This window comes from Rhinoderma darwinii, chromosome 1 (assembly GCF_050947455.1).
Source record: "Rhinoderma darwinii isolate aRhiDar2 chromosome 1, aRhiDar2.hap1, whole genome shotgun sequence".
In the NCBI taxonomy this organism is placed as follows: domain Eukaryota; kingdom Metazoa; phylum Chordata; class Amphibia; order Anura; family Rhinodermatidae; genus Rhinoderma; species Rhinoderma darwinii.
Window position 1 is genome coordinate 400,341,968 of NC_134687.1, and position 20,208 is coordinate 400,362,175.

General features: G+C 41.0%; 1 protein-coding gene across 1 annotated transcript; it reads left to right on the top strand.

Annotated features, from left to right (window-relative positions):
* The first annotated feature begins 270 nt into the window (after positions 1–270).
* On the top strand, positions 271–2,006 carry GADD45G (growth arrest and DNA damage inducible gamma). The gene is made up of 4 exons (XM_075852600.1): positions 271–440; positions 689–790; positions 910–1,123; positions 1,237–2,006. The coding sequence occupies exons 1-4, from the start codon at positions 388–390 to the stop codon at positions 1,345–1,347; spliced, it is 480 nt and encodes a 159-aa protein (XP_075708715.1). The 5' UTR covers positions 271–387; the 3' UTR covers positions 1,348–2,006.
* The last annotated feature ends 18,202 nt before the right edge of the window (positions 2,007–20,208 follow it).

A 20,208-nucleotide genomic window follows, 5' to 3' on the forward strand; every position in this document is an offset into this window, starting at 1 on the left:
TCTTCGCAGTCTGCCTGGTAACAGCATGACAAAGGACATTAGACTTTGAGTCACTGTAAGCCCCCCTGTGCGCCCACCACAGACACTACACCACACTCCGCTGCACTGCCCCCTCCCCCACGTGTGGCCTTTTGGCACAAGCCATAGTGTTCAGCAGCCCCTATTAGCATTACAATGCTGCCACTGTCCAGCCAATCAGAGAGAAGGAGTGCGAGAAGCCACACCCCCGGCTCGCAGTGAATAAATAGCAGAGCTGCGGCTTCAGTTCCTCACACACTGCTTGGGATTCTATCGTTTTAGCTGAAAGCTTTGGATTAAACCTTCATTTACGAGAAACCTTTGTGGATTTTTCTGCTGCCTTAAACCCTCGTGATTTACTAAACTACCATGACTCTTGAAGAGGTGCACGGACAGGAAGCTGTTGTAGAGAACGCTGAAAGGTAATTATCGTGTTCTGTGCTGGGGTATCTACGTGTAGACTGGCATTGGCATGCTATGGGGGCACAGCATAGGGTATAGTAGCTGCTGTAATTGTAAATGGGTGCTTTATAGTTCTGTTGCAGTCAATGATTATAGACGTGCAGAGAGATAACCGTTGGCATAGTGCAGTGCCAGCCTATTGTACCCATATAAGGAGTTGATGGTGGGCATCTGACTAAATGCATGTGTATATTTGTGTCTTGCCCAGGATGCACAGTGCTGGTAAAGCCCTACATGAGCTGCTCATCTCCGCCCAGAGACAGGAGTGTCTGACCGTTGGAGTCTACGAGTCTGCCAAAGTCATGAATGTGTAAGTATCCTACTCCCTGGCATTGAACCCACGCACACCCATTACTCACACGCACATTGCCCACACACAGAACAACCGGCCGACCAATTAACGTCTTTCTCTCTTTTCTCCTTCTCCAGAGATCCAGATAATGTCACGTTCTGCATTCTGGCTGCGGATGAGATCGATGAAGGGGATATTGCCCTGCAGATCCACTTCACACTGATACAAGCCTTCTGCTGTGAAAATGACATCAATATTGTAAGACTGAATGACACGGAGAAGCTGGCAGAGATCCTGGGCAGCGCAGATGAGTCCGGAGAACCCAAAGATCTGCACTGCATCCTTATTACGGTAAGTGTCCTATTCCTGCTGATCGGCAATGACTTGGCGTTGTGCCCTGGCTGTGTCTTAATCCTATTCTTGGAAGCTGTTTACTCATGTACTGTTCCTTTTTTATTTCTCAGAACCCCAGTGAGGATGCTTGGAAAGACCCAGATCTGGAAAAACTTGGTCTATTCTGTGAAGAAAGCCGTAATGTGAATGACTGGGTACCCACTATTACCCTGCCCGAGTGAAGAAACGACTAGTGCACTAGATGGTGAAAACCTTTTTTTGCATTATTATCACGGTGTTGTGCGCCTGGTTGGGCCAGCTGCGTTCCCGAGTCTGTGGATTACGCTGGTTGAGGTCGGAATATGTCGCCAAGACTAGCAAGATGTTTGCTCTTGTGGAGCAAAAAGAGTAAGGAGGAAGATTGACATGGACTGATCTACAGAAGGGATGGTTCAGACCGGTGCAAAGCCTCCTAATAGCACTGACGGAAGGGGCTGTCATACCGTGGAGTTGGAGTATATTGCATGTTTTGCAAGCCCGAAAGAACTTTTTGCAAAGTGGAAATGCTTTTTGGATTAGATGGTACAAGAAAGACTGGCAGATGGAAAACAACTTGATATGCGGAGATTTTATGGCATTATATTTTGAGCATTACTATGAACTTTTGGACTGACGAGTTAAAACAAAAAAACGTAAAAAAAGAAAATGACATTTCTGACTGAATCTTTTGGTTCTGTCTCTGCACTTAAAGAACTATGAACTTTCTATACATAGACCATCTTTATCTGTGTCATGTTCCCTTGGCACTTTTATCATGTAACCATTTACTACTTTATCTGTCTGCTTTGTTGCTGACTTTTTAAAACGTTGTCATTGTGCTTTAATAAACCATTTGAACTTACTTTACTTGTCAGTCTGCTATGTCATGATACACCATGGGTACCAATATTTGTGCAAAAAATCCAGCACAGACACTCCATATAATTGGCTGAAACTAGTGTGTGTGTGCAAATATATATATATATATACACTGCATTGATCTATATTGCTATGCAGGCTTTTGTCTGCATTTTCTGGGTGCCTTTCTTCTTGCTCAGAAGGGGCTTGCCTCTCCAGATAAGCTTTAGCTGAGGCACCTAATTCTTCCTATTCAATCTGATAATTTGACCTCTCACCTTCCTGCAACAGCTGCTTATCGCAACGGCCCGCAGAAGGGGGACTCTGCATTTCAAATGAGTGCATTATTCTAGTAGGAGGTCCTTATAGACCGGTTTCTATTTTCCTGTAAAGCGTGCAGCTGGCCATGTGTCACTATGAGGGGGTTTTCCTTCTATCTGCTCTAAGAAACACACACAAAAACAGTCAGTGCCCCCTCCCTGCTAACCGTAAATCCTTGCATCCATGGTCCAATACATTCTATAACCATTAAAAGTTTTGTCATTCTTCAAACGGTTAATCAACTATTCAGCATACTGGTAAAACACAATTGGTGATTTTATAAGGGAAGCGGAGAAGGGTATCATGCCCCGTGACACACACTGGCAAGCTCACGCGACTAATCAGTGTGCCCTATGGTGCCAATGAATTGTCCACGTCTCTGAATTTCCAGGAACCATTCCCTCTGCACCTTGTGTGCCTTGTGCAAGCATTGTGTCCCTGCAGAAAACCTTGGTGTAACTGCCAAGAATGCTATGAGAGCCGTGACAACCACACAAACAAAAAGTTGTAGAGTGTGCGAACAGTAAGCGCTGTCTTGGAACAGTCAGATATTCTAGCTGGAAGAATATGACCGCCAATGAGACGCTGAGATTATATGCACCAGTTCCTAAAGAAAGGTCAAATTGTTCTGCTATGGGAGCAAGGAGAAACTGTATTCGAAGTAGTAAATCAGTGCCATGCTGTTCGTGGATTAAAGAAGCACACTGTGTTTTATGGCTCGCATTCATTTCAAAGACGCACATAATGCTCTTCTAGCAAGCCAAGGAACATGTTTCAGTAGTACTTTATTTTGCTCCATGAGAACATGATGGAACTTTTTGCAAATGGATAGACAAAAAGTCTTATCTTGTATTAACACTGTCTCAAAGGTTCACTTCAAAGGAGTACACAAGATTAACTGTGCCACTGCCGCGCTAAATCCTACAATGTGACAAATCCTTCGCCGCAGCACTTGAGGTTTGCAGTTACATTGGCCCTAAAGGGGATCAGTGTGGCTGTAATGCAAATGATCTGCATGTCATTTTCATATAGTGGTTATACAAATGAGGGCGATTTGAATACGTTCTTGCAGGCCCCTATTATGAAGAAGAGGAACCTACTGTAGTTATACTGCAAGGCACCGATTTCCAGTAAAGAGACAGACTTGTTTCTTCAGTGGCCTGAGGGTCCTGAACATGCAAATCTGAAGTAACAATGAACAGATTTAACTCTCCGGTTGAGGTCAGACTTGCTGTTACGCTTCGTGATTTTACAGTTTGCAGTGCTTTCATTGATGAGACAATAAGGTGATCACATCTAAAGGAAATCTTCTAATGAAATGTTAACACACAGATTAGTCCACCGGCATTTTTATATATATAAATATAAAAAAAAAATCTTGTGTACATATTCTTTATGCAGTGGACCAATCTGCACCAAATTTGGCACATAAGTAAATCAGGCACTTTCCAAGGTTTTACACCGGTTTTCAGGTCCTACCATTCGCAAAAATTGCAATACAATATCAAATATGGCACCACTGGATAAAGAGACAGACTTGTTTCTTCAGTGGCCTGAGGATCCTGAACATGCAAATCTTAGGGTCCACTTAGGGTCTATATAGGGTCCTCCTCTATATCACTGGCTGCCACATCAAGGGTCTTCCTCCATATCACATCAGATGACCTGTATTAGCCAATAGAGGCTCGCAGGTCCTTCATTTTTAGCCTCACTGACATACACACAGTTTTACACCAGGTTCCCATAACAAGCCAGTCACTTTTGTTTCACAATGGCTATCCATAACAATCCAGCCATCTTTCTTTACTCGCCGTGAACGGACTGTACCTATACTACACTGTACCTATACTGGATTTCAGCATTCTCATAAATTTAACCCCTTTCAGATCAGTCCTGCCTCCAAAAAGGAACCCTGCACTTGGACTTTATTGGATATGTTGGCTTCATATCAGTAGGAAATTAAGTTTTTAACCACAAACAAATATACCCCTGTGTAGCCTAAATATAGGAGTTCATACAATATGGTGCCCAGAGGTGTATAAATTGTCACCAAGCAGTTAAACACAATCCATTTCCCAGAAGGGTTATTTGAGAGGTGATAATGGATTTTACAGAGGATTTGCATAGGATTAGTTAAATCAATTACCATCAATTCTATGCATTATACACTTCTATGTAGATATAATCAGCAACGGTTAAGATGGGATAATGGAGCTATGGATAGACTTTTGCAAAACAATCATCACTTGGCTCCCATTGTAACATTGTCACAATGATAACGGAAAATAATTCTAGTTACATTGTTACGTACATAGATGTGTTTATTTGGAAACACTGGACCAGTGCAATTGTGAATGGCTCCAGCGATGGTGAAAATATGGTAGTGATGCAAATTGCAGAACAGTCTCTATATGTATTTAGGAGGGCAGTTTCAGACCATATTAGACGTAGGAACAGTCATGGCAGGCGATGAATGTGCTGAACTGGTGGGAGGCAGTGACCAGTCCACTCATATGATTATGTCAGGACTCGGCTGCCTATGATATAGGCAGCGTCATGATGTGAGGCTTAAAATGGGAAGTGGGAGTGCGTCGAGACATACAGTCAGAAGAGAAATGGTCTCTGCTAATCCGAACTCAGAAATTGTGTGGTGTTATATGGACTCCTATATGAAATCTGTTTAGTTTTGTGTTCATTAACCCTTCAGCCTCCTGCACACAGGACGGTAATGAAAATGAGTGTTTTTCACGTCCGATTCGCACCCGTGCGGGACCCGTTTTCACGCATCTCTCATAGACTTGAGTCTATATAGGTATCTGTGAAAACCGACAAATATAGGACATGTCCTATTTTTTCACGGGCCCTTCACACGGTCCGTTAAGACATAGAAATATATGCAGCCGCGTGACGCCCGTTAAAAAAAACGTCCGTAACACGGACTATATATACATTCGTCTGAATAGGCCCTAATGTGTTTTTTAGATGCCCCTTTTTAAGGAACCAAAAGTCATGAAAATCTGTTAAGTAGGCCTGGGTTCAATACACGATGAAAAGGTAACGCACTTTTGATTGATCATTGTCCTAACGTGCAATGTGTACTGTACTGAGCTCTGCATGTCCGATGTTCAGAAGTGCAGGCACTTCCAGGCTCTCTTCTGTTCTGAGAAAAGGCATTCTCTGTATGTGAGCTAGCTGGAAGTCTTCTTATCTTGCAGTGGCCTGCTTCAAGATGTTTAGATCTTCAGGGAACAGTGGGAAGCAGCATCAAGGAAATGACATCGACAGTAACATTCCTATAATATTTGATAAGTGAACAATATATGAGACGGGATAATGCAATGTTGTATTGTATACATGGAGCCTTTTTATTCACAAATAAGACTGTAAGGATCTGCGGTGCAAAGCTGCTCTCATCACAGACTACTGTCTCCGCTCAGGCCTGCGCCACGCTCCGCAACATGCCTCTACTACATTTACTTAGCACAGTGCAATTCTATGATCTAGACAAACTTTTCATGCCTATGTATGTGTGTATGTAAATGACGTTTCATTCCTTGCCCCTCTATTCTATGAATGTTGTACATACAACAACACAAGGCGTCAAGGAGGCTTTGTTATGGATTCCCCCATCTTTCATCTAATATGTATGGCCTGCTCAATTTATCTAGACTAGGGTTGTTAAAGGCTATGTACACCTTTGAAAGGCATATGCTTTAATAAAAAGGTCAATCAGTGTGATTGGTGCAACTTTATAAATAGTTTTTATTAAAAATTATTTTTACTTTTTGATATATAGCTGCTTTGTATTCTCTATACAGAACAGCTGTATTGTTCGCTAAATCCTGAATATGTCAGACCCGCGGACCTGACGGGTTCAGTGAAAGCGGGTCCTGTGTGTCTCTGACACACAGGAATGGATCCACCTGTAATACATCACATCTAAGTTATGAACTTAGATCTGGTAGATTACAAGTGGATCCTGCATGTCAGAGACACACAAGACCCGCCTACAATGAACCCGTCAGGTCCGTGGGACTGACGGATTCAGGTAATAGTAAACTATACAGCTGTTCTGTATAGAAAATACAGAGCAGTTGTATATCAAAAAGTAAAAATAATTTTTAATAAAAACTATTTATAAAGTTGCACCAATCACACCTTTTTATTAAAAAAAAAATATTGCCTTTCAAAGGTGTACATGGTCTTTAACCATCCATTGGAGACATTTATTTTAGTGTCTATAAAAAAATCGTCCATAATTGTTTTGAATCTGGAAGCGCTTGTGCATGTAAAAGGGCTGTCTATGATTTTTGGATATGTTGTCCAGAAAAAAACAAAATGTTCATGTTTGGCCTCCATTGTGCCTGTGAAATGATCATTTAGGGGACAATTGGGATTCTCTTTAGATCCAATTCCTACTTTACATGCATTATGTTTTAGCCAAAAGCAGGAGTGGACCCTAAGGGGAGGGTAAGTATAATTCAAAGCTTTCTCCTTATCATCTTTTTTGTACCTATTTCCAGTTTTGGCTGAAAAATGCTACATGCAAAAACTGCAAAGTATGAACTAGGCCTTCCTTTCTGCTTGTTGTCCAAAATAGACAGCTATATAATGAAGGGATTTTTCAATGAATTGATCCTGAGTCCAAGCTGAATGACTGGGTTGCATCATTTGCAGGTATTTAATCCCGATTCTTTTTTTTTGGTATATTGTTTTTCTTCGGAACTTCATGAATCTTGTTAACTGATACATTTGGATAGTCTATCTATAGTGCATGGTTAGTAATGTTCTTCAGAGTCATATTAAATGTTCTTTAGAATATTGAAATGGTATGACGGGAATTCGCCTTCAAGCAAAATAATGATTCAAGCTTATGTGATCTCACTTTACCATACATACCTGCTGCTTGGTCTGTACAGTATGTTACCAGACAGCTCACTGTCTAATATCATTTGGGGCATGCTTGCACGTGTCGTATTAATAGTATCATGTCTCTGGTGGGAGAAATGCTTGGGAAATGACATTACCAAATATCAGCAGTGATACCTGGCATTTAACTTTCTCTCTTTTTAATCATCACATTACAGCATGTACATACTGTACAGGGTGTAAACGTTTCGATACACAAACCTGAATTCTTTATCGAGTGAATAATTGGTATGTTGGAATCCTTCCCATCAAATAGAACAAGGTGTAGTTTATCATGCATTCTTATATACAATAGATGGCCGTTCATTGTCTTGTTTTATAATACTACACGGTATTTGCATTGCATTTAAACTATTAAAGGCTATGGAATTTGATCCACTATTGTAGGCTATTTGCTGTAGATGTAAAGTAGCACTTGCTGGTTGAACCAGTATCATGGTCCTGTCTGGTCACACAAATATAAGGTGTTCAGCTATTTAACACTTAAATTAGCCATAGACATGCAATAGCTGCTGGCCGAAAGTTGTTCAACTGACAGATTTTACCCCCAATACGCCCACAGACAGCCTGGCATGAGAGAAAATAATAGAGGGTTGATTGGAATATCCAACATGGCCCATGAGATTAATGGTTAGTGGGATGTGTCTGGATAAGTAGGATATTCAAATACAAAAAAACTTTCTGTGGCCAGCTTTGGCCGTGGTAGATGGATCCCTCCAGCGGTAGCATATGTGCACAAGCAAATATAGGTCATCTGCTGTCTAATCCGCAAAAGAATGTCTGATTATTGGTAAAATCAGACGATCAAGATGATCGAGTCATTCACTAGGCCATACAGGAGGAGGTACTGGAGCTGTGACAAGCCTTACCTGGGTCCTCTATGGATTTTTTTAAGATGACCTAATAAAGCTCTTTTTTATACTATATATTCTACGGATGTGCTGAGGATTTTTTTCTCTTCTAATACTGGAGGGTTCCAAAAATTCAATAATGTTTGACACTGCATGAAGACGTTACACACACAGATAGCAATATCTGGACAGTTGGCCATTGTTGACCATTTAGAGACACGAGGCCAAATTTAAAGGGGTTGCCTCATGAAGAAAACATCTTTCAATATGTCCTATTAGGGCACATGGACGTCAAAGGAGGTTGGGTTCCCTGTTTGGGACCTAGCCCTATGAGCCAGAGCAGATAGCCGCTCACAAAGACCTGGCCCTTTAATGTATTATATTGTCGGCCACCATGTAATAATATATTTCTTCAGGTAAAATGTATGGCCAGCCGCAGCTTCCCCCAGCGATAATACCTGATTGCTATTGGTTTCTGAAGCTGGACCTGGCTTCTATTTTAAAAAATTGTTGTCTTCACAAGACAATGCCTTAAATATTTTGACTCCTAAAATATATTTGCTGTTGGGTAAAATGGCCCCAACTTTTGCCACAAGAGAAAAAATAAATACAAAACCTAAATTAGCAATATATGACTGCTATGGAATAAGACCGGTGGGGGAAACTCTGTTGAACCTTTGTCTTTGAGTTTTCTGCTGAGTAACCTCAATGAACTTTCTCCTTCTATTACCCACAACACCAGTTGGTATAAAACTAGTTACACAGGGGCTTAAATGTAAACATATTTTTTAGATCACATTTCTAGGTATTTCCTATTTGGGAAGAGAATGTGAAGTGTGTTTTAGGTCTTGAGATCCTGTAAGAGAACATGAGGATTGCACAATTCCAGCTATGCGCGCCTGGGTCTCTTATCCAAGTTCCATTCATGCCTGGGATGTTTAATGGGTTGCCTGATGACCAGTTGTGACTCTCTCTTTCATGCCTCTAAAAATAGACATGTGGCAGTGTTTTTTTTTTTATCACACTTGGTGAGCCCTTTAAAGCCCAGGAACGTGATATTACGTTATAAACATCTACCGTTCCTTAGCGCTCCCAGGTTAGACAATGGATATCAAATAGATAAGAGTGATGAAGTTAAACATTAATTTTAATTTACAAACATGTTTTAGAAGGTCAGGTCAGTCCGCTGCCTTGTTACCGCCTTCATGCATTATTGCCTGGTTATGGCTATTGTTTCCTCACTTTGATGGATTTTACTTGTGTTCTATTTCTTCATATTTTACTACTACAAGAGCAAAATTTGTCCAAATAGCATGAAATTTATAAGACTATGTTCACACTTCTGTTTATAAAAGATCCATGAAGGATATGATTTTGTAACATATCTCACTGACTTTTTTTTATAGAGTAATTCAGCAGACGATGCAAAAAATCCTGATGGAATGGAACCTAGTCACTGGTGTGAACACAGCCTTAGAATGACATCTACTTTGACATTTTTGTGTTTTTTTTTCAATACAGGACTAAATAGTAAGGGCCAGTTGCCCATCAGTGTTGGTTTCCATTGAGGGGTTCCGTCAGACCTTTCCGTCGGAGAGACCCCTCAACGGAAAGGCAAACGGAAACCATAGGTCGACTGTTCTATTGATTCCGTCAAAACAAACGGAAACCTTACACAACGGTGACAAACGGAAACCATAAGCAATGGAAACATTGCCATTGAAATCAATGGTAATGCAAACGGAAACCTATGCATTTACACTGAGCAATTTTATTATGGAGACAAATTTGGATCTAAATGATAGTCCCGCATATGAATTGGAAAGATTGGTATTCAATTTGACAATTTTATGCACTTGATTAAAGCTGGCCATAGACATTAGACAGCTTTCGGCCGAATGCTCGTTCAGCCGACGGCTATTCATCCCTATCCCCCCCATACACATGACTGCTCAGCTTGGCCGAGCATGTATGCATTCTGAATGGGGAGTAGGGAGTAAGCCACTGACAGACACCCCTGGTGGCGGCTTAGCTCACCTAAAAACAAAAGATCAGGCCTGTTAAAATCCAGCTGCTGATCCTTCTCTCCACTGACATCTGCAGGATGCAGGAAATCGGCAGGTTTGGCCGACATTAATCGAATGTATATGGCCACCTATAGCGATAGATAGTCAATGCTAAAATCAAGTTCCATTTTCAACCTGATGTTCAATGAGTAACAAACAGCTAGGTTTAAAGGGGTTTTCCAGGAGTACACATTGATGGTCTAGTTTTAGGATATGCCATTCAAGTGTGATCAGTGGTGTTCCGACAACCACTGCTTGCTGGATTGAATCCAAGCCGAGTATTCATGTGTATGGGGGGATCGGGAGGAATAGCTGTCTGCTGAACGAGCAGTCGGCCGAATGCTGTCTAATGTCTATGGCCAGCTTTAATCAAGCGCATAAGAACGTCAAATTGAATACCAATCTTTCCCATTCAAATGCGGGATTATCATTTAGATCCAAGTTTGTCTCCGTAATAAAATTGCTCAGTGTAAATGCATAAGATGATCTGTGATGAATAAGAAAAAAACATTTAATGTATATAATTAAAAAATTTAATTCTTATAATTTTTTGTTATCCATCAACCTTGTAACAATTTTGGAAGTCCACTAATAGATACATGTATTAAAAATTGCTACATGTAAATGGCCCTTTGGAGCTTAAATTGTTCTTGATTTATAGTTTTATTTATTCCCATTACATCAGCTATTTTAAAAACATGAAATACTTCACCTGGGTCCATCTCACATAGAAGTTTCTTGTTGTATAAGCTATGAGCAGCAGTATCAGGCCGGGTTCCCACGTAGCGTAAGTGCTAGAGAATTTCCGCAATGGAATTCTGTGCAGAAATTCTGCAGCGTTTACAGTAGCAGCAAAGTGGATGAGATTTTAAAAATCTCATGCCCACGCTGTGGAAAAAAATAAAATTGAGCTGTGGTGCGGAATTAAATTCCGCAGCATGTCAATTTATGCTGTGTTTCAGTTGCTTTTCAGTTGTATTCAAAGGGGATGCAAAACCTGCAAGAGAAAGCCAAGTGTCGTGACTTTTGTGGCGGAATCGCAGCGATTCCGCTGAAAAAATTGCAAACTGAGAAAAAATAAATAAATTCATACTTACCCAGGATGCCCTGTTTTTTCTTCCATTGCAGCCTCCTAGTATGACTTTTCTTCCATTCTGTCCTCCTAGGAATGACTTTTCATCCCATGTGACCGCTGCAGTGGTCACATGGGCTGTAGCATCATCCATAGAGGCCGGACCAGATGGCAAAGGAGGGACATGTCACCATGACAACGGCCTAGGTAAGTATGGGAGTTTTTTTTTCCATTTCTATGCTGCTTACCGCAGCGGAAATTCCAGCCGAAAAAAGTTTTTCCGGACAGAATTTGCTGCGGGTTCCAGGTCGATACGCTGCATGGTTTTTACGCAGCGTATCCTACCCGTATGAACCTGGCCTTAGGCAGCTTTTTTGGATATCATTGTGTGAATGGTCCAATTGGAGCTAGACACAGTCCAATCCACATCTTGAAAATCAACATTTGAAATATTTCTACTGGGAAAAGTCAGTTGTACCAGAATTACCAGTCTCAGTGACTGCTATTCAGTTGTCCATATATCTTTAGACTAGGACGACACAATAGAAAACAAATTATCACATTAGTAGAAAGCCTCTGATTCCAGAAACAGAGATTCTCAGATGTGTCCTGGTCAGTGATGACTAATTCCAGCTCTCATCTACACACCAGGAATGTTTATACCCGTCTAATGTGTACAGTGGAAATAAATGAGACAGCAGTTGACCCACCCGTCTGCGTGTCGGCTAAGAAAACTTCTGAAAAGCCTGAGAAAATACATTTAGAATTGAGAAGTTAGCAATGGGTAATCATGGACCACCAATAGAACAGTTTAAATACACATACAGTTAGGTTCAGAATTATTTGGACAGTGACCCAAGTTTTGGCATTTTAGCTGTTTACCAAAACATATTGAATATACAGTTATATAATCAATATGGGCTTAAAGTGCGGACTCTCAGCTTTAATTTGACGGTATTCACATCCTAATTTGAGGAAGGGTTTAGGAATTACAGCTCTTTAATATGTAGCTGCCTCTTTTTCAAGGGACCAAAGGTAATTGAACAATTGTCTCAAAAGCTATTTAATGGGCTGCATGGGCAATTCCCTCGTTAATCCATCATCAATTAAACAGGTAAAAGGTCTGGAGTTGATTTCAGGTGTGGCATTTGCATTTGGGAGCTGTTGCTGTGAACCCACAACATGAGGTCAAAGGAGTTCTCAATGTATATGAAACAGACCATCGTTAGGCTGAAAAAAATGAAGAAATCCAACAGAGAGATAGCACAAGTGTTAGGAGTGGCTAAATCAACAGTTTGGTACATTCTTGAAAAAAAAAAAAAAAGAGCGCACTGGTGATTTTGTGAACTCCAAAAGGCCTGGACGTCCATGGAAGACAACAGTGGTGGGTGATCACAGAATCCTTTCCATGGTGAAGAAAAAACCCTTCACCACATCTACCCAAGTGAAGAACACTCTCCTGGAAGTAGGTGTATCAGTGTCTAAGTCTACAATAAAGAGAAGACTTCGTGAGAGCAAATACAGAGGGTTCACCACAAGGTGCAAACCATTAATCAGCCTCAAAAATAGAAAGGCCAGATTAGACTTTGCCAAACAACATGTAAAGAAGCCAGCCCAGTTCTGGGACAGCATTCTATGGACAGATGAAACTAAGATCAAACTGTACCAGAATGATGGGCAGAAGAAAGTATGGAGAAGGCTTGGAACGGCTCATGATCCAAAGCACACCACATCCTCTGTAAAACATGGTGGAGGCTGTGTGGTGGCATGGGCATGCATGGCTGCCAAAGGCACTGGGTCACTAGTGTTTGTTGATGATGTGACTGAAGACAGAAGCAGCCGGATGTATTCTGAAGTGTTCAGGGCTAAACTTTCTGCTCAGATTCCACCAAATCCAGCAAGGTTGATTGGATGTCATTTCACAGTACAGATGGACAATGGCCCAAAACATGCTGCGAAAGCAACCCAGGAGTTTGTAAGGCAAAGAAGTGGAATATTCTGCAATGGCCAAGTCAATCACCAGATCTCAACCCGATTGAGCATTTCACTTGCTTAACCCCTTAATGACCAGGCCATTTTGCGCGTTAATGACCATGGATTATTTTTTGTTTTTTCACAGTCGCATTCCAAGAGTCGTAACTTGTTTTTTATTCTGTCGACATAGCCGTATAAGGGCTTGTTTTTTGCGGGACGAGCTGTATTTTGTAATTGTATCGTTTTTAGATGCTTATAATATATCGATTAATTTTATTAACTTTATTTTAGGAGAGAATTCAAAATATGCAGCTATTCCAGCATTGATTTTCACGTTATAAATTTACGCCATTTTCTATGCAGCGTAAATAACATCTATGTGTCGAAACGATTAAGGGGATATCAAATATGTAAAGGTTCTATATGTTTTCCTACGTTTGCACAATAAAAACACTTTTAGAAAAAAATTACTTGTTTTTGCATCGCCGCATTCCAAGAGCCGTTACTTTTTTATTTTTCCGTCAATGTGGCCGTATGTGGGCTTAATTTTTGCACGCCAAGGTGTAGTTTTCATTAGTAGTATTTTGGGGTACATAGGACTTATAGATTAACTTTTATTTTATTTTGTATGGGGGGAATGGGAGAAAAGAGAGAATTTTGCCGTTGTTTTTTGCAGTTTTTTTTTTATACGTCGTTCATCCGGCGGTTTCATTAATGTGTTCATTTTATTGTTCAAGTCGTTACGATCGTGGAGATACCATATATTTGTATGTGTTATTTGTTTTGACACTTTTACTAAATAAAATCACTTTAGATTTATTTTATTTTGACTGTAATTTTTTTTAATTTTTTTTTCACAAACTTTATTTAACTATTTAACTTTTTTTTTTTTTAGTCCCACCAGGGGACTTCACTATGCGATCTGCTGATCACATATATAATGCTTTGGTATTCTTGGTATACCAAAGCATTATTGCCTATCAGTGTAAAACTGACAGGCAATCTATTAGGCCATGCCTCAGGCATTTGCTGAAGGCAGACCTGGAGGCTTTTGTTAGGCCCCCGGCTGCCATGGAAACCCGACGGCGCACTGTGATTTCTTTGCTCCCTCCCTCTGTCAAACACATTAGATGCCACTGCTGCTATTGACAGCAGCATTTCTATGGGTTAAACTGCCGGAATCGGAGCGCGCTTAGATTCTGGCAGTTGCGGCAGGAGCCAGGCTGTGTATAACAGCCGTGCTCCTGCCGCTAAACGCGTGGGTACACTGGCAGTACTCACGCGATTAGAGGACGCATATAACCGTCCTTCGGCGTTAAGAGGTTAAGACAAAACTTAAGGCAGAAAGACTCACAAACAGGCAACAACTGAAGGCGGCTGCAGTAAATGCCTGGCAAAGCATCACAAAGGAGGAAACCCAGCGTTTGGTGATTCTCTACAAAGTATTAAAAAAAACAACTTTTTATTTATGATAATGTTAATTTGTCCAATTACTTTTGAGCCCCTGAAATGAGGAGGCTGTGTAGAAAAATGGTAGCAATTCCTAAACGTTTCACAGGATATTTTTGTTTAACCCCTTGAATTAAACCTGAAAGTCTTCACTTCAATTGTATCTCAGTTGTTTCATTTCAAATCCAATGTTGTGGCATGCAGTGCCCAAATCATGAAGATTGTGCCACTGTCCAAATAATTCTGGACCTAACTGTATAAGGGCCTGTTCACATAACGTTTACAGCCCTATGTGCGGCGTATGCGGCGGGAAAGCTTCCGCTGTATACCCCGAACTTATACATAGGACCCCAATCATAGTGTCCTTTTGGCATACACTGGGCCATTATGAGCAAGAATACCTATTGTTTTGCTGTACAGAATAGCATATTAAACGAAGTTATTCTATACTGATGGATACAGTAAAAAAAAGTATACAGTCCTTTTTTATATATATATTTTGTTTTGCAATGATAGCCTATTAGCGTCGTATCCCACTGTATGCCTATACAGTGGCATCTTTCGCCGTCTTCCGTTGGAAGGTATAAGTCAGGAGATCAACTTACTTTATACCTCCGTAGGGCTTTAAAGGCTATGTAAACCTTTAAAATGCGAATTTATTTTTTTTATAAAAAGGTGTAAGGGCTCATTCAGACGAGCGTAAAACTCATCCGTGTGCTGTGCGTGGAAATAACTCAGAGCACACGGACCTATTGATTTCAATGGGGCTGTTCACACATGCGTGAGTTTTCACGCAACGAGAGACCGTTGCGTGAAACTCAATGCATGTCCTATATTGGTGCGTTTTCATGCACCTACGCGCCCATTGAAGTCAATGTGTTCGTGAAAACCACTCACAGCAAACGGAAGCACATCCGTGTGCTGTGCGTGATTTGCGCATCAATTCAATTGAAAAAATAAAAGAAGTGCTTTACGAGCGTGTGAAAAACAGATGCCACTCGCAATGCTCATTGATGCAAAACGCAACGCACGCGGACCAGATTTACGCATGTTTTTACGCACGTAAATCTGCCACTCTCACGTGAATGTAGCCTAAGGATCACATGAGCATGTTACGTCCGTAAAGGACGGAACGTATTTCGGCCGCAAGTCCCGGACCGAACACACTGCAGGGAGCCGGGCTCCTAGCATCATACTTATGTACGATGCTAGGAGTCCCTGCCTCTCCGTGGAACTACTGTCCCGTACTGAAAACATGATTGCAGTATGGGACAGTTCTCCCGCAGCGAGGCAGGGACTCCTAGCATCGTACATAACTATGATGCTAGGAGCCCGGCTCCCTGCAGTGTTTTCGGTCCGGGACTTGCGGCCGAAATACGAAATACCGGAGTGAAGCGGGACCTCTCACCCAATTATATCCACATCCTTAGGATGCGGATACCATTGCTTACTGTAGCGCTTGCGAGACAGGGAACTATCCATTCCCTTCCTCCCATTCGGCACTTTACTAATGACATAGTCGGCGCGATTATGTCATCACGCTGACTGCGGCCTTAATGCTGGATGACACCATCTGGTCTCTGACCAGTCCTGCGTCGCTGGAGGAAGAAGCGGGAACGGGGACAGGTGAGAATTTTTTTTTTGTTCTGGGCACCGTTGAGGGTAAAAGATGCAGGGGGCATTATCTACAGAGGACAATGTAAGTGGTGCTATCTACAGGGGTCATTATCTACTTAGGGCATTGTAACTGGCACAATCTACAGGGGACATTATCTAAATAGGACATTGTAACTGGCACAATCTACAAGGGACATTATCTGCAGAGGGCATTTTAACTAGCGCTATCTACAGGGGACATTATCTAAAAAGTGCATTGTAACTGGCGCTATCTACAGGGGGCATTTTCTACAGAGGGAACTGTAACTGGCACTATCTACAGGGGCATTGTGACTGTCGCTATCTACAGGGGGCATTGTTAGTGTGTGTGGTGTTTTACTTTACAGTGTTTGACACAATTTAATTCAGGGGCACAGTGTATAATACTATTATATTCAGGAGTACAGTGTATAATACTATTATATTCAGGGGCTCAGTTTATGATACTATTATATTTAGAAGCATAGAGTGTGGCATCATGAGAAATTTAATCTATAGATGCGGAAAAGTTGGAAAAGTGGGGAGCTGAAGAAATCTGAGCTGCAAACTGCAGAAATGGGCCATGCCCGGAAGAAGTCTGGACCGGATGGAGAAAAAAAGAGAAAAAGAACAAAAAAGTATCTGAGACATCACCTGTGAGTCACTCAATGTAAATGTTTATTCTCCCTATGACTGATCAGTACTGTAGTCACTGTATGATCTGCAGCGAGGTGACAGATTGTAGCATTCTTTTTTGTTAAATAGCAACTCCCAGCATAACCTAACCATTGCTCAGGCTATACTGGGAGCTGTTGTTTTATGTCGTACACATTTATACAGCAGGGGTTAAACTGAATTTGCAAATGATCACTGTACTGAACTGTATTTGTTCTGGTGCTGTATATATGTACTGAGCTCGGTTCTGTTGCTGCATATATGTACTGAGCTTGGTTCTTGGTCTGTATATTTGTACTGAGCTTGATTCTGGGGCTGTATATATGTACTGAGCTTTGTTCTTGGGCTGTATAGATGTACTGAGCTTGGTTCTGGGGCTGCATTTATGTACTGAGCTTGGTTCTGGGGCTGTATATATGTACTGAGCTTGGTTCTGGGGCTGTATATATGTACTGAGCTTGGTTCTGGTGTGGTATATACAGTGAAGGAAATAAGTATTTGATCCCTTGCTGATTTTGTAAGTTTGCCCACTGTCAAAGACATGAACAGTCTAGAATTTTTAGGCTAGGTTACTTTTACCAGTGAGAGATAGATTATATATAAAAAAAAAAACAAAAACAGAAAATCACATTGTCAAAATTATATATATTTTTTTTGCATTGTGCACAGAGAAATAAGTATTTGATCCCTTTGGCAAACAAGACTTAATACTTGGTGGCAAAACCCTTGTTGGCAAGCACAGCAGTCAGACGTTTTGTGTAGTTGATGATGAGGTTTGCACACATGTTAGATGGAATTTTGGCCCACTCCTCTTTGCAGATCATCTGTAAATCATTACGATTTTGAGGCTGTCGCTTGGCAACTCGGATCTTCAGCTCCCTCCATAAGTTTTCAATGGGATTAAGGTCTGGAGATTGGCTAGGCCACTCCATGACCTTAATGTGCTTCTTTTTGAGCCACTCCATTGTTGCCTTGGCTGTATGTTTCGTGTCATTGTCGTGCTGGAAGACCCAGCCACAAGCCATTTTTAATGTCCTGGTGGAGGGAAGGAGGTTGTCACTCAGGATTTGACGGTACATGGCTCCATCCATTCTCCCATTGATGCGGTGAAGTAGTCCTGTGCCCTTAGCAGAGAAACACCCCCAAAACATAATGTTTCCACCTCCATGTTTGACAGTGGGGGCTGTGTTCTTTGGGTCATAGGCAGCATTTCTCTTCCTCCAAACACGGCGAGTTGAGTTAATGCCAAAGAGCTCAATTTTAGTCTCATCTGACCACAGCACCTTCACCCAATCACTCTCAGAATCATCCAGATGTTCATTTGCAAACTTCAGACGGGCCTGTACATGTGCCTTCTTGAGCAGGGGGACCTTGCGGGCACTGCAGGATTTTAATCCATTATGGCGTAATGTGTTACCAATGGTTTTCTTGGTGACTGTGGTCCCAGCCGCCTTGAGATCATTAACAAGTTCCCCCGTGTAGTTTTCGGCTGAGCTCTCACCTTCCTCAGGATCAAGGATACCCCACGAGGTGAGATCTTGCATGGAGCCCCAGATCGATGTCGATTGACAGTCATTTTGTATGTCTTCCATTTTCTTACTATTGCACCAACAGTTGTCTCCTTCTCACCCAGCGTCTTACTTATGGTTTTGTAGCCCATTCCAGCCTTGTGCAGGTCTATGATCTTGTCCCTGACATCCTTAGAAAGCTCTTTGGTCTTGCCCATGTTGTAGAGGTTAGAGTCAGACTGATTAATTGAGTCTGTGGACAGGAGTCTTTTATACAGGTGACCATGTAAGACAGCTGTCTTTAATGCAGGCACCAAGTTGATTTGGAGCGTGTAACTGGTCTGGAGGAGGCTGAACTCTTAATGTTTGGTAGGGGATCAAATACTTATTTCTCTGTGCACAATGCAAATAAATATATATAATTTTGACAATTTGATTTTCTTTTTTTTTTTTTTTATATAATCTATCTCTCACTGGTAAAATTAACCTAGCCTAAAAATTCTAGACTATTCATGACTTTGACAGTGGGCAAACTTACAAAATCAGCAAGGGATCAAATACTTATTTCCTTCACTATATATATATATATATATATATATATATATATATATATATATATATATATATATATATATATATATACACAGTTAATTTGCTAGAAAGACATCAATGGGAAATTGTTTCATATTTATGAGGTCTGGCTCATAAGTAATTACTAGTCAACATATGCTCTGCTACACAGTTATGGGCTGGGTGACAACTACTAATTTTATCCATTACCGTTCCCATTTGGGATGTCACCAACTCTCCCTACACATTGAATTATATATATAATATATATATAAGTTTTAGGCAGTTGATAAAAAGCGTCCTGACGAAGCCGGTCTACAGGGCGAAACGTGCGTCGAGGCGTTCACTCATCCATCCACTTTGGAACTTTTTGCACCGCTCTCCATCATGTCCCAGGGTATGTGCTGGCCTTCAGTTCTTACATAATTTATGCATTACGATCAGCTAGGGTTAGTTTGAGTCTCTTGGGCATATGTGCCTTCATGTTCTAATAGGGCTCTTCTAGTCTACTTAGACATTATTTCTCACTAGTTAGGCAGCATTTTGATTACATGTGGGTTTTGGCTATTTAGTGCCCACGTTTACTCTCTCTCCTGTGGGTTATTTTAGTGTGTGTTTTTAGTTATCCTTGGATGGTTGACTCTGTTTGTCCATGGTCTGTTCCATCTGACCCTGCTGTACTTTTTTCCGTGTATGGTTCCTCTTTTTATCCTGTATTATGTAATTGTTCAATATATTTAATAAAGACTTTTGTACTCTTGTATATCATCAGTATACTATTTCTTTAAGGGTCATGTCCCTTTTTTTGGTTCGCTTTTAGGTTGTCTGCTATATTGAGGGACCCTTGTATATGCCATTGTTTTGGTGTGAGTTTTTTTTAGGTTGTTCAGCATGTTAACAGAGGCCTGCTCTATACTGTGCCTTAGGCTGGGGGACGAAATATCTAATTTAATAAGAAGGTTTATATAAAGCTTGTTATCGTGTACAAACAGAATATTTAGTGGCTATAAAAAGTATCTACTGTCCCTTGGACTTTTTCATGATTCCTTCTGCAACAAAATTGAATCACACTGGATTTCATTAGACTTCATTGACTGAAAATGGCTCTTCAGTGTCAAAGTGAAAACAAATATCTACAAAGTAATCTAGAATTATT

Excerpts from the sequence above, each read along its gene's own strand:
- GADD45G (XM_075852600.1), top strand. The coding sequence starts at position 388 with ATGACTCTTGAAGAGGTGCACGGACAGGAAGCTGTTGTAGAGAACGCT. Across the intron at positions 441-688 it reads GTTGTAGAGAACGCTGAAAG|GATGCACAGTGCTGGTAAAG; the intron begins GTAATTATCGTG and ends TGTCTTGCCCAG. Across the intron at positions 1,124-1,236 it reads TGCACTGCATCCTTATTACG|AACCCCAGTGAGGATGCTTG; the intron begins GTAAGTGTCCTA and ends TTTATTTCTCAG.